The sequence below is a fragment of the Geotrypetes seraphini genome, chromosome 16, assembly GCF_902459505.1.
Source record: "Geotrypetes seraphini chromosome 16, aGeoSer1.1, whole genome shotgun sequence".
Classification (NCBI taxonomy): Eukaryota; Metazoa; Chordata; class Amphibia; order Gymnophiona; family Dermophiidae; genus Geotrypetes; species Geotrypetes seraphini.
This window is the reverse complement of record NC_047099.1, coordinates 35,465,652-35,480,048: the sequence shown is the minus strand read 5'-3', so window position 1 is coordinate 35,480,048 and position 14,397 is coordinate 35,465,652. Positions and strand designations below refer to the sequence as shown.

At 44.8% G+C, this 14,397-nt stretch overlaps 1 protein-coding gene across 11 annotated transcripts in view; it reads right to left on the bottom strand.

Moving 5' to 3' along the window:
* The window catches only part of ARHGEF15 (Rho guanine nucleotide exchange factor 15), an 87,286-nt gene that overhangs the window by 4,110 nt on the left and 68,779 nt on the right, over positions 1-14,397 (bottom strand). For 9 of the 11 annotated variants that reach the window (XM_033924720.1, XM_033924721.1, XM_033924718.1 and 6 more), the window contains 3 exons: positions 12,537-12,629; positions 10,404-10,558; positions 3,766-3,930 (listed from right to left, as the gene is read on the bottom strand). In XM_033924720.1, the coding sequence (XP_033780611.1) occupies positions 3,766-3,930; positions 10,404-10,558; positions 12,537-12,629 (413 nt within the window). Of the gene's footprint in view, positions 1-3,754; positions 3,931-10,403; positions 10,559-12,536; positions 12,630-14,397 lie in introns of all 11 variants that reach the window. The other 2 variants (XR_004537269.1, XM_033924723.1) reach the window with 1 other exon arrangement.

Here is a 14,397-nt window from a genome sequence, read left to right as displayed (position 1 = left end):
TCAACAAAAGGCCTTAGATACAAACGTATTCTCAACACTATCCCACTCTTTTACTTACCCCTTCTTCTACTAAACCGCGCTAGCGGTTTTAGACCGGGGAAGCCGCACTGCTCCCGACGCTCATAGAGATCTCTATATTGGTTAGCACACCTTAGTAAAAGAGGAACTATGTTTACGTATATCGGCACAGAAATATGGAACAACCTCCCAACAACCATCAGATCTGAACCACCTCACGCTCCGAAAGAAACTAAAGACTTATTTCTTCGACACCCTATCCGCCACAGAAAACTGATCCTTGAACCTAACAAGCCTTGCAACCTCTATGACCCCACGCACACCGTCATCCACATGATTTTGGACTATAAGTTACCTCCACCTTCTACCTCGCAGTATCACTCTTTAGAGAGTACTAATTTTTCTCTTCTTGTGTTGTACCATCTCTCAAACGGTTTTGTCAAGTATCACCTGCAGCATCCTTGTACTGTACTCAATTGCATGTCTTAAATTGTACCGTAAGTCATCTTGGACCTATTTAGCCATAGAACAGCTCATATATCCCAGATTAGATTAGAAAATTAAGCAAGTTTCTAAGGTTCAAATTAAACAAATTCTGGAGTCCTTTAACTAAGGTGCGCTAAATCAATTAGCGTGCCTTAGACCCCTCCGTTTGGAAAACTTAGTAAACTGACCACATATTCCGGAATCACTCCCTCATATATCTTAAAAAACTATACTATACATTAAAAATAATCCTGGCTCAAACCAGCAATTAGTGTAGTGTCTGTATGGGGTTGTTGTTTTTTTTGCCTGTCTCCCTTTTCGCATTGTTGCTGATCTTGTACATCATCTTAGCAACTCACTCATCTTCCCCCAATGCTGTCACGCTTTGGCTGGGAGCGATTTCCCGAAGTCACTATGTTTCCATGTGCCACTCCTGCATAGAAAACCAAAAAAACTCTGTGGAGTGACGATGTTCCTAAATGGACTTTATTTGAAAGTGTCAAAGTTCCAAAGGTCCACTGAAATCAACCACATAAAATAATTTCATCCACATAAAAATAAATCATCCGCATAAAAGCCTTAAAGGACCTAGTCCGCTAGGGATACAGGACCCAACACGGTCTGCATTTCGGCAAAAAGTCTTCTTCAGGGGTCCCTGGTGGGTCTTATAAAGGTGAGTACGTGGGAAACAATTGTGTGGTGAGCCGGAAGTGAGACACTGCTTGCATTTGCAATGGAAAGGCTCCCAGGGACCCCCTGAAGAAGACTTTTTGTCGAAACGTGGACCGTGTTGGGTCCTGTATCCCTAGCGGACTAGGTCCTTTAAGGCTCTTATGTGGATGAATTTATTTTATGTGGATGATTCCAGTGTACCTTTGGAACTTTGACACTTTCAAATAAAGTCCATTTAAGAACATCGTCACTCCACAGAGGTTTTTTGGTTTTCTCTGGATTTTCTTCTTTGTGGATATTTTGGGTTCAATTCCTTTTGTTTTTTCCAGGATTAATCAGACACACAACCTCACCTACCAACCTGAGAGTCGATCGTGAGATTTAAATGTGACTGAGGGATCCCTGCACGCAGGGGTGGTAGACTCAAGAGTAATGTTAGGAAATTCTATACGGAGAAGGTGGTCGATGCCTGGAATGCGCTCCCGAGGGAGTCGGTGGAGAAGAAAACGGTCAGAATTCAAAAAAGCGTGGGATGAACACAGAGGATCTCTAATCAGAAAATAATGGGTATACACTGAAGGAGCTAAGGCCAGTACTGGATACGCTTGCAAGGCCTGTGTCCCATATAGGGACATTCAGTTGAGGATGGGCTGGGGAGGGCTTCGATGGTTAAGATGGGCTGGAGTGAGCTTTGACAGAGACTCCAGTTGATAGAACTACCGGGCAGGACTCTGGGTTTCTGTCCCAGAAATATCTAAGAAAAAGGACCATTTACACTAAATTAATTTATGGAGCACGTATGGTTAGGCAGACTGGATGGACCATTCGGGTCTTTTTCTGCCGTCATGTACTATGTTATTATGCACGCTCCAAAATTTAAACTAGTTCTGAACTCTGGGAGAACCGTCTTGACCTGGAAGAAATCCCCCCATCTGTGGGCCTGATTAATCCTGCTGTCTAGCGAGAACACCTTTTATAGGTAAACAACTTCCCTGCCCATCTGCGACTCTTGTTTTAGTGGCTACATACAAGAAAGTATTAACGCAGAACAAAATCTTTTCCAGAGAAAGGAAAATGGTAAAACCAGTGGGCATAATTTGAGGTTGAGGGGTGGGAGACTCAAGAGCAATGTAAGGAAATTCTTCTTTACGGAGAGGGTGGTGGATGCCTGGAATGCGCTCCCGAGAGAAGTGGTGGAGAGGAAAACAGTGACGGAATTCAAAAATGCGTGGGATGAATACAGAGGATCCAGAATCAGAAAATAATAGTAAATATTGAAGAACTAAGGCCAGTACTGGGCAGACTTGCACGGTCTGTGTCTGTATATGGCCATTTGGTGGGGGATGGGCTGGGGAGGGCTTCAATGGCTGGGTTGGTGTAGATGGGCCGGAGTGAGCTTTGACGGAAACTTCAGTAGTTGGAACCCAAGCACAGTACTGGACAGAGCTTTGGATTCTTGCCCAGAAATAGCTAAGAAAAAGAAGAAAAAGTTTTTTTTAAATTGAATCAGGTTTGGCAGACTGGATGGACCATTCGGGTCTTTATCTGCCATCATCTACTATATTACTATCTAATATAATAAAACCCTTACTCGTGCATGCGCAGTTGAAACGGCATGATCCCTGCCGCCGTGATTTGTGCCACCGTGGCCATGTTCCATTTGCGGCGCGTGCACCAGCTTGCGGCACGTGCAGCGGTTTCAGCGATGGCGAGAGCAACGGCAGGAGGGTGTCCTTCGGCCTGGACATGGCTGAAAAGGTGCAGGTTCTCCGAGGCGTCAAGCTGCTACTGCTGCATAGGGAAGTGGAGGGGGAGAGGGAAAAGGGGCTGATTTGAGGGGAGGGCTGTGCTGGGGGCAGGCAACAATTTTGGTTTGCTCTGGGGGGGGAGAGTCAGGCAGGCATGGCGCAACAGAGAGAGACAGGCAGGCAGCGGCCAAGGAGAGAGAAAGAAAGAAAGACAGGCAGGGGGCCAGGGAGAGACACAGACAGAAAGAATGATAGATAGACAGGGGGCCAGAGAGACAGACAGAAAGAAAGACAGACAGACAGAAAGCAGCCAAGGCGAGAGAGACAGAAGGAAAGACAGACAGATAGTGGCCAAGGAGAGAGAGAGACAGAAAGAAAGACAGACAGACAGACAGTGGCCAAGGAGAGAGAGAGACAGAAAGAAAAAAAGAAACAAAGACAGACATACAGACAGTGGCCAAGGAGAGAGAGAGACAGAAAGAAAGACAGACAGACACATCTATTCTAGCACCCGTTAATGTAACGGGCTTAAAGACTAGTGTTACATATTTCTTTTGAGGTATGGGGTAAGCTGATTCTTATCCCAGTGTGTATTTCCTCTGTTTTAAGGTTGGCTGCAATTTCTGCTCGTCATACAGTAAAACAAAAGCCAGCCAAAAGAGAGCAAGCGGTGGCTGGGGAGAAGAGCAGATGCAACAGCAGCAGGAGAGAGACATTGCTGGAGGCAGAAGAAGAAAACCCTGTGGTGCGCAACTGACTGGGACATGAAATGTGTGCTTGAATGCCCACCTCGACATATTTATTCCCAGTGGGAGTTAAGTCCTTTATACCTGTTACTTACTGCGAGGGAGCTTTAAAGAGGCGCTCACACATCTTCCCCTGATGGTTTTCCAGCAAAGTCAGGAAAAAGCCGTTCTCTACGCCAGCTCCATGACTGCACTCCCCGTGTCCTTCCACCTGCACCAAGGAGCGATGAGCATAATCGACTACCACATACTTCTCTGAGCTGGGGGGGGGGGGGAAGAAAGAGAACACGCCACGTTGGTTTAGTCCAGGGGTAGGCAAATCCGGTCCGCGAGGGCCGGAGCCAGGCCAGGTTTTCAGGATCTCCACCATGAATATGTATGAGATGGATTTGCATGCGCTGCCTCCTTAAGATGCAAATCTCTCTCATGCATATTTATTGTGGAGATCCTGAAATCCTGACCTGGCTCCGGCTCTCGAGGACCGGAATTGCCTACCCCTGGTTTAGTCCAAAGGAAAGCAATCCCTATGAAGGGGGCGATGAAAAATTTTCAGCCCAACCAACCAACTTCCTACATACTGAGCGTTATTTTGCCAATGTAGCCAAAAAGAGCGTTATCTTATTCCGTTAAGTGACAATTGGCAGAAGCAAAATTCTATGTTTTGATATTGTTTCAGATCATTGCTTGAACCATATCCACGTCATTCTCTTCTTGCTTGGGCTGAGAACTTTTCAGCACCCCGTTGTACATCTTAATATCAGCAAGGAATCTTAATCACATCCGTCTCTTATTTTAACTTATTAGTTGAGACTCCATTCCCCAAATTTTACAAAAGGCAGCTAAAGTTAGGCGTGCACAATAAAGGTTTTGGGCTGGTTTTAGAAGCCACTCACACCGGCCTTGAGGGTTGTGGGCTGATTTTAGAAGCCACTCACACGGGCCTTGAGGGGTTTGGGCTGGTTTTAGAAGCCACTCATATGGGCCTTGAGGGGTTTGGGCTGGTTTTAGAAGCTACTCACGTTGGCCTTGAGGGTTTTGGGCTGGTTTTAGAAGCCACTCATATGGGCCTTGAGGGGTTCGGGCTGGTTTTAGAAGCCACTCACGCCGGCCTTGAGGGGTTTCAGGCTGGTTTTAGAAGCCACTCACGTTGGCCTTGAGGGTTTCGGGTAGGGTTACTAGACTATTGGCGACAAAAATCAGCGACTGGTCCAGGGGTGCCGGTACAGTGGCATCACTGTGAAAAACGCATCTCTGGCGTGTTTTGACATGTAATGTAAAAAATAAAATATCCCAAATTGAAGTTCGGCAGGAGAAATCCCCTCTCTCTCCTGCCATGTCGCCGACAACCAACACCCTTCCAACCTCCCTTGGCAGTGGCAGAGATGCCCAATCTCTCCCGTCCAACCAACACATCCCCCAGCAGTGGGAGAGATGCCCACTCTTCCACTGCCAACTGGCACACACCCTGGCAGCGGGAGAGATTCCCAATCTCTCTTGCCATTAAGCAACACCCCCCCAACCCCCCTCGGCAATGGGTTAGATGCCCATGCTCTCCCACCGCCATGCAACACCCTCCCATGCCTCTGATGTCCCCCACCCTCTCCCCCTTACCTTATTTTAGATGGCTGGTTGGAGGGATGCCTACTCTCTCCAGCCAGCTGGCCCGCCTCTTCAAAATGGCAGGCCTTCCCTTCCCCTGTGCATCCTGGGATGCACCAGGGAGGAGACTGAGGCTCTGACTGGCCCAGATGCATAAAGCCCCTCCCTTAGGAGGGGCCTTAAACAACCTGGGCCAATCAGAGCCTCATGCCACTCCCCGGTGCATCCCAGGGCCAGCTGAACAGAGGGAATAGGCATCCCTTCAGCCAGCCATCTAAAGTAAGGTAAGGTGGAGATGGTGGGGGTCATCGGAAGCACAGGGGAAGTGTTGCATGGTGGTGGGAGAGCATGGGCATCTCTCCCACTACCGAGGGGGGTTGGGGGGTGTGTTGGTTGGTGGTGGGAGATATTGGGTATCTCTCCCTCTGCTGCGGCGGGGGGGGGGGGGGGTTGGTTGGCGGTTGGAAAGATTGGACATCTCTCCCTCTGCCGAGGGGTGTGTTGGTTGGTGGCGGGAGAGATTGGGCATCTCACCCTCTGCTGGGGGGGGTGTTGGTTGGTGGCACTGAGTCTCTGCAGCTATTTTTGTTGCTGACAGAGCATGGGCAGGAGCGAGTAGGATTACTCCTGCCCCAGTGCTGCCGCTAGACCACCAGGGAAACAAGGTAGGCCTGGAGTCTTTCCTGTGGGTCCGGGAGGGGGCTTGGTGCCTGTTCAGGAAGGGAGGGAGGGGGAATGCTGCCTTTCCTTGTCAGGGGGGGGGGGTCGGGGTTGCGCTGAAGGGTTTTTTTTAAAATTAAAAACAAAAGAAAAACTTTAATGTCCAATTATTGCAGGGGCATGCTGATGGTGGGGGAAAATATCCCAGTTCAGGGGGAGGGGGGGCTTGGCTGATGGCAGCGGTGGCAGAAGCAGAAAAGGCACATTAGTGGGAGGGAGAGTGATAGGAATAGTACTTCAAGGGGAACTCAAATATAAAATGAGACACACAATCCCCCCATCCCCGCGAAGCAATCCGGATAACTGGATTTCAGATAATCGGCCTTGTACTGCATATGAGGATTAGATCACCATCTAGAAAATTGATGGGCACGAGTAGCCACTTAACAGACATAGGTCTGAAGTATTGGGCTGTTCTTTTTTTTATTGTTTTGCAAAAATAGAAACAAAATGTTTAAAACTCCCCAGACTTTATGTTAATGCAACCTATAGATGGCACTGTTACAGTACCACAGGGGTGTCAAAGTCCCTCCTCAAGGGCCGCAATCCAGTCGGGTTTTCAGAATTTCCCCAATGAATATGCATGAGCAATGAAAGCAGTGCATGCAAATTGATCTCATGCATATTCACTGGGGAAATCCTGAAAACCCGACTGGATTGCGGCCCTCGAGAAGGGACTTTGACACCCCTGCTGTACCAGAATAAACATTTGAAACTTCTTGCTTCTAAGCCACATGTTAAGCCAAATGCAGGGCTCTTGAGGAAAGCTAACACACACACAAACCCCCCCCCCCAAACATTTATAGGGTCATTTTTTTAAAAACAGCTGTGGTGCTTTCAGGCTTGTGGCTATGTTGTAACCGTGGTGCTGCAAACACATCTTCTAAGGGAATCTCCTTTTAAAAATAAGGGTCAAATGTTTCCTTCTTAAAATTCTCTGCTCCTATTCCACCCCAACCCTTCTCTGAGGCAGGCATGCATACCCTCTACCTGTAGCAAGGGGCAAGACATTCAACAGGACTTTTCTCCTGTAGATAAACTGCTGTTTACTTGCAGAAAAGCTTTGAAAATTGCCCTTCTTACTTCTGTTTGCAAAGTACGTAATTGTAAAATCATTTCGTTGACATACTTTTACAGAAGTGTAATACCATTACAAAGCTCATATAAACCGCTCTGAATTAACTCCCCCAGTATAGAAGCTTTCATGTATTGTAACACCATTACAGAAGCTCATATAAACCGCTCTGAATTGACTCCCCCAGTATAGAAGCTTTCATGTATTGTAATACCATTACAGAAGCTCATATAAACCACTCTGAATTAACTCCCCCAGTATAGAAGCTTTCATGTATTGTAACACCATTACATAAGCTCATATAAACCACTCTGAATTGACTCCCCCAGTATAGAAGCTTTCATGTATTGTAACACCATTACAGAAGCTCATATAAACCGCTCTGAATTGACTCCCCCAGTATAGAAGCTTTCATGTATTGTAACACCATTACAGAAGCTCATATAAACCGCTCTGAATTGACTCCCCCAGTATAGAAGCTTTCATGTATTGTAACACCATTACAGAAGCTCATATAAACCGCTCTGAATTGACTCCCCCAGTATAGAAGCTTTCATGTATTGTAACACCATTACAGAAGCTCATATAAACCGCTCTGAATTGACTCCCCCAGTATAGAAGCTTTCATGTATTGTAACACCATTACAGAAGCTCATATAAACCGCTCTGAATTGACTCCCCCAGTATAGAAGCTTTCATGTATTGTAACACCATTACAGAAGCTCATATAAACCGCTCTGAAATGACTCCCCCAGTATAGAAGCTTTCATGTATTGTAACACCATTACAGAAGCTCATATAAACCGCTCTGAATTAACTCCCCCAGTATAGAAGTTTTCATGTATTGTAACACCATTACAGAAGCTCATATAAACCGCTCTGAATTGACTCCCCCAGTATAGAAGCTTTCATGTATTGTAACACCATTACAGAAGCTCATATAAACCGCTCTGAATTGACTCCCCCAGTATAGAAGCTTTCATGTATTGTAACACCATTACAGAAGCTCATATAAACCGCTCTGAATTGACTCCCCCAGTATAGAAGCTTTCATGTATTGTAACACCATTACAGAAGCTCATATAAACCGCTCTGAATTGACTCCCCCAGTATAGAAGCTTTCATGTATTGTAACACCATTACAGAAGCTCATATAAACCATTCTGAATTGACTCCCCCAGTATAGAAGCTTTCATGTATTGTAACACCATTACAGAAGCTCATATAAACCGCTCTGAATTGACTCCCCCAGTATAGAAGCTTTCATGTATTGTAACACCATTACAGAAGCTCATATAAACCGCTCTGAATTGACTCCCCCAGTATAGAAGCTTTCATGTATTGTAACACCATTACAGAAGCTCATATAAACCGCTCTGAATTGACTCCCCCAGTATAGAAGCTTTCATGTATTGTAATACCATTACAGAAGCTCATATAAACCACTCTGAATTAACTCCCCCAGTATAGAAGCTTTCATGTATTGTAACACCATTACATAAGCTCATATAAACCACTCTGAATTGACTCCCCCAGTATAGAAGCTTTCATGTATTGTAACACCATTACAGAAGCTCATATAAACCGCTCTGAATTGACTCCCCCAGTATAGAAGCTTTCATGTATTGTAACACCATTACAGAAGCTCATATAAACCGCTCTGAATTAACTCCCCCAGTATAGAAGTTTTCATGTATTGTAACACCATTACAGAAGCTCATATAAACCGCTCTGAATTGACTCCCCCAGTATAGAAGCTTTCATGTATTGTAACACCATTACAGAAGCTCATATAAACCGCTCTGAATTAACTCCCCCAGTATAGAAGCTTTCATGTATTGTAACACCATTACAGAAGCTCATATAAACCGCTCTGAATTGACTCCCCCAGTATAGAAGCTTTCATGTATTGTAACACCATTACAGAAGCTCATATAAACCGCTCTGAATTGACTCCCCCAGTATAGAAGCTTTCATGTATTGTAACACCATTACAGAAGCTCATATAAACCATTCTGAATTGACTCCCCCAGTATAGAAGCTTTCATGTATTGTAACACCATTACAGAAGCTCATATAAACCGCTCTGAATTGACTCCCCCAGTATAGAAGCTTTCATGTATTGTAATACCATTACAGAAGCTCATATAAACCACTCTGAATTAACTCCCCCAGTATAGAAGCTTTCATGTATTGTAACACCATTACATAAGCTCATATAAACCACTCTGAATTGACTCCCCCAGTATAGAAGCTTTCATGTATTGTAACACCATTACAGAAGCTCATATAAACCGCTCTGAATTAACTCCCCCAGTATAGAAGCTTTCATGTATTGTAACACCATTACAGAAGCTCATATAAACCACTCTGAATTGACTCCCCCAGAAGCTTTCATGTATTGTAACACCATTACAGAAGCTCAGATAAACCGCTCTGAATTGACTCCCCCAGTATAGAAGCTTTCATGTATTGTAACACCATTACAGAAGCTCATATAAACCGCTCTGAATTGACTCCCCCAGTATAGAAGCTTTCATGTATTGTAATACCATTACAGAAGCTCATATAAACCACTCTGAATTAACTCCCCCAGTATAGAAGCTTTCATGTATTGTAACACCATTACATAAGCTCATATAAACCACTCTGAATTGACTCCCCCAGTATAGAAGCTTTCATGTATTGTAACACCATTACAGAAGCTCATATAAACCGCTCTGAATTAACTCCCCCAGTATAGAAGCTTTCATGTATTGTAACACCATTACAGAAGCTCATATAAACCACTCTGAATTGACTCCCCCAGAAGCTTTCATGTATTGTAACACCATTACAGAAGCTCAGATAAACCGCTCTGAATTGACTCCCCCAGTATAGAAGCTTTCATGTATTGTAACACCATTACAGAAGCTCATATAAACCGCTCTGAATTAACTCCCCCAGTATAGAAGCTTTCATGTATTGTAACACCATTACAGAAGCTCATATAAACCGCTCTGAATTAACTCCCCCAGTATAGAAGCTTTCATGTATTGTAACACCATTACAGAAGCTCATATAAACCATTCTGAATTGACTCCCCCAGTATAGAAGCTTTCATGTATTGTAACACCATTACAGAAGCTCATATAAACCGCTCTGAATTAACTCCCCCAGTATAGAAGCTTTCATGTATTGTAACACCATTACAGAAGCTCATATAAACCATTCTGAATTGACTCCCCCAGTATAGAAGCTTTCATGTATTGTAACACCATTACAGAAGCTCATATAAACCGCTCTGAATTGACTCCCCCAGTCATTTGCAGCGATATAGAATCTTTCAATAAACAATACCTCTTTCTGTGTGTAATCAGCAAGAAGTCATTGAAAAGGAAGAAATAGACGGGAGTAAACCGTGGCTTGATTCCAAACAAGCTTCCTTTCTGTATCACCTCCGACAGCTCCCCCTGTTTCTCCAGGTAACGTGTCTGAGAGATGATGGGAACAGCCTTTGGGAGAGAATGCAACAGGATCAGGACCTACTCACAATATGAGTAGTCTGCAAAAGGCCATTTTAACAATAGGGTCATCAAAGAATGTCATGAACATTCTATGATGATCTCGTAGTACGGGAAAATGCAGCCATAAATATCGGTGACATAAGAGCGTAAGAATTGCCGCCGCTGGGTCAGACCAGTGGTCCGTCGTGCCCAGCAGTCCGCTCACGCGGCGGCCCTTAGGTCAAAGACCAAAGTTTCAAGTTTATTTTCATTTGACGAGTCGCTTAATTTAATTTTTACTAAGCGAGTTACAACATTGGGGGAAAAATAATAACATTTATTTTAACCTAACGCGTAAAAATTTTAAAACAATAGTTAAGACCAACAGATTTACAGACCAACCGAGACACTAGGTAAAAAAAGGGCAAAACTACAATTCAATATTTTTAGAGTGCAGGAGAGAACCATAAATGGAAAAACATTAGGGGGAGGGAGACCCTATTTGAGTCTAGCCTTACCTGCGTACATTCTGGTTCAGCAGGAACTTGTCTAACTTTGTCTTGAATCCCTGGGGAGCTCAGAACAGTTTACATGAATTTATTCAGGTACTCAGGCATTTTCCCCTGTCTGTCCTGGGGGGCTCACAATCTATCTAACGTACCTGGGGCAATGGGGGGATTAAGTGTCACAAGGAGCAGCATGGGATTTGAACCCATAACCTCAGGGGGCTGAGGCTGTAGCTTTAACCATTGTGCCACTCTAGAAATCAAAAGGTAGTAGAAGTGAGCCAGGTATAGGGACAATGAAGCCATTGTGACATCACTGATGAGGTTGGCTCTTAGGCATTGGTGGAATGAGACATGATGATGTCACAATACCAGCTCTGGTTAGAAAAAGTGAGCCAAGTATAAGACAAAGAAGCCATTGTGACATCACTGATGAGGTTGGTTCTTAGGCATTGGTGGAATGAGGTATTATGACGTCACAATAGCAGCTCTGGTTACCAGAGACTGAAAGTTCACACAAGGGGGTGGTGAGGGGAAGGGAGAGGGAAGTTATGAAGGTGGGCTACCATAAGGATGCGATATTTACAGCTAACTTGTGCTATTTTAGCAGGTTAACAGTAAACTAACGTGTTAATGGTGACCCATGTTGATAACTTCCCCCCTATGCAACATAAATAGTGCCTCTGAATATCCACAGCCAGTGCCGACTAAGCCTTTTATCCAGATGGATGGCTTTGAATATTGACCCAACATCATCAAGGCCCGATAGTGTTTTCAGACAATCAATCATTCAAAGCTTCTTCAGTTACACAAGAACACCAATCCCTACAATTTCTTATTGCCCAGGTTGCCTTTAGCTTTGAAGTCACCATACAAAATGTTTATGACTCCATTTTCCCTACTGTCACCATACAAAATGGCGGTTGCTTACCTCTAACAAGAGGTTCTCCGTGGCCAGCACAGAAATACAGCCGCTCATTCCCTCCCTCCAGCCTCACCAACTTACTGTGCTCCTACTGCTATGATATGGACTGGGCTGATGCGGCTATCGCTGGCACAAGGATGCTGGTATGCCGAATCTTTCTAGTTGGCGAGTTCACGCAACTATTGAGGTTGGAAGACATCACCAACGTTTACGGCTGCATTTCACTGCCATCCGTAGAGAACTCCCACTACAGGCATGCAAGCCACTCTACTCTGTATCCTGCGCAAATCTGCATTTTACCGAGCGGTATTCCGATGAGGTGCAAAAGAACTGGCGAGGCAGAGAGAAAGTGGCAGACCATCCTCTGACGGTGCTTAGCATTATGAGAAAGCTGCCACGTTCAGGCCCGGAGAGAAGGCTGGATTTAGAAGGCAGTGAGCCGTATGGTAGAACTAGAAATTCAGTACCATGCGTGCCGAGGGAGGGCCCTAAAGAGCATCTTTCTCCGAGCCTCGTGGGTTCTTTGAGTACATAAGCGCTTGTGCCGTTCACTCACTTTTAGTTTATCAAACTCAATCTTCTGATTAATGTGGATGAGCTCCTCCGTCTGCTTCATGCGGCCCACCTCACTGTTGCAGTCCTCAATGATCTGTAAGATGGACAGAGCATCTCTTGAACGAATGAACCGCAGAACCACTTAAGGAAAATCCTTTTACCAGATGGGAAGAAGGGCACGTTTCAAGTTTATTATGGCTTACTTACTTTCCAAAGCAGTTTACAACATTCAGATTCTAAATATTATTTTTTTTAAAAAGGGGTAGAGACTAGAGAGTTGCACGGGGACAGAAATCCCACCCATCCTCGTCCGTCCCCGCCAGGATCCTCCCCGTCCCCACCCATCCCCGCCAGGATCCTCTCCGTCCCCACCCGTCCCCTCCAGGATCCTTTCCGTCCCCACCCATCCCCGCAAGGAATCCCCTCCAACCCCGCTCGTCCCCATAAAAAGCAGCAATTACTTTTGACAGGATCATCAATTTCACAGTTTCTTTTGTGCTTGCGCTGCTGTTTTCCTTGTGGAATCTCTTTGGTGGAATCCTTTTTTTGTTTTCTGTTCAGGTAATTAATTTATAAACCCCCTCTTTTACTAAGGCTGACATGTCCTTTATATTATATGGACGAACCCTGCTTCCAAAGCCTTCCATCCCCGTGGGAGTCCCGTGGGCCAGAGGGGGGTCCCCATGAGAGTCCCATGGGTTAGGGGGGGATTCCCGCGATCCCCGTTCCCGTGCAGACCTCTAGTAGAGACATACAAGTTTCAAGTTTTATTAAAATGTGATTGAACGCTTATCAATAGTTCTAAGAGATTTTCAAGTTAAAAAATAGGGGATACAAAATGATACATAAAATCACATAACAAAAACCAAAAAAAAAAACCCCACAACTAACCGATAAGAAAAGGAGAAAGGGAGGAACTACAATTCTTAATAGGATAGAAAACATGTAAGGTAAAAACATCAGGAAGGGGGGAAAATAAGAGAGAAATGTTGTACTTGGGTCATCGATACCACTAACTTATGAAGCTATAATTTGTGGTACTTTATTACATGTTAAACCTTCTTTGGATCGACATAAAAGCCAGCTTTTCTTGATAATGACGGGAATAGCCATCCAGATGGTTGCACGTAAGTGGAAGAGTTATGATCGACTGAATTACACTTTCTGGTGGGCAAACCTATGTTCCAGTTACAAGTATGAAAGAACGAACGCGGAATGTTTGGGATATAGTAGCGCATTCAAAATGGTGTCATGTACCTTTCCTTTTATTTGACTTCCTTACACATCCAGGGTGGGTGGGGGGAGGGGAATGTATTATTCTTTGCTATACTTAATTATTTATATTATTGAAATTAAATATGTACTTATTCTATTAATTATGGGGAGAAGGGGGGAGAAAATGATTTTTTTAAAAAATTATTTGTGTATTTAAAGTGCGTTCTGTGTAGTGTTTATGTTTAAATTCATTGTATGGCACGGTGTCAGGTCAAAAGCGCGCCGGGACAAAGGCGCGCCCAGACAACTGAGCGCAGCGCGGAGGCGCGCGCCGCTCAAAATTACTGTTTTTAGGGCTCCGACAGGGGGGCATGGGGGGGAACCCCCCACTTTACTTAACAGACATCGCGCCGCGTTGTGGGGGGGTTTGAGGGGTTGTAACCCTCCACATTTTACTGAAAACTTCACTTTTTCCCTGTTTTTAGGGAAAAAGTTAAGTTTACAGTAAAATGTGGATAGTTACTACCCCCCAAACCCCCCATAACGCCGGCGCGATGTCTATTAAGTAAAGTGGGGGGGTTCCCCAACAAAACCCCCCGTCGGAGCCCCTAAAAACTGTAATTTTGAGCGGCGCGCGCCTCCGCGCT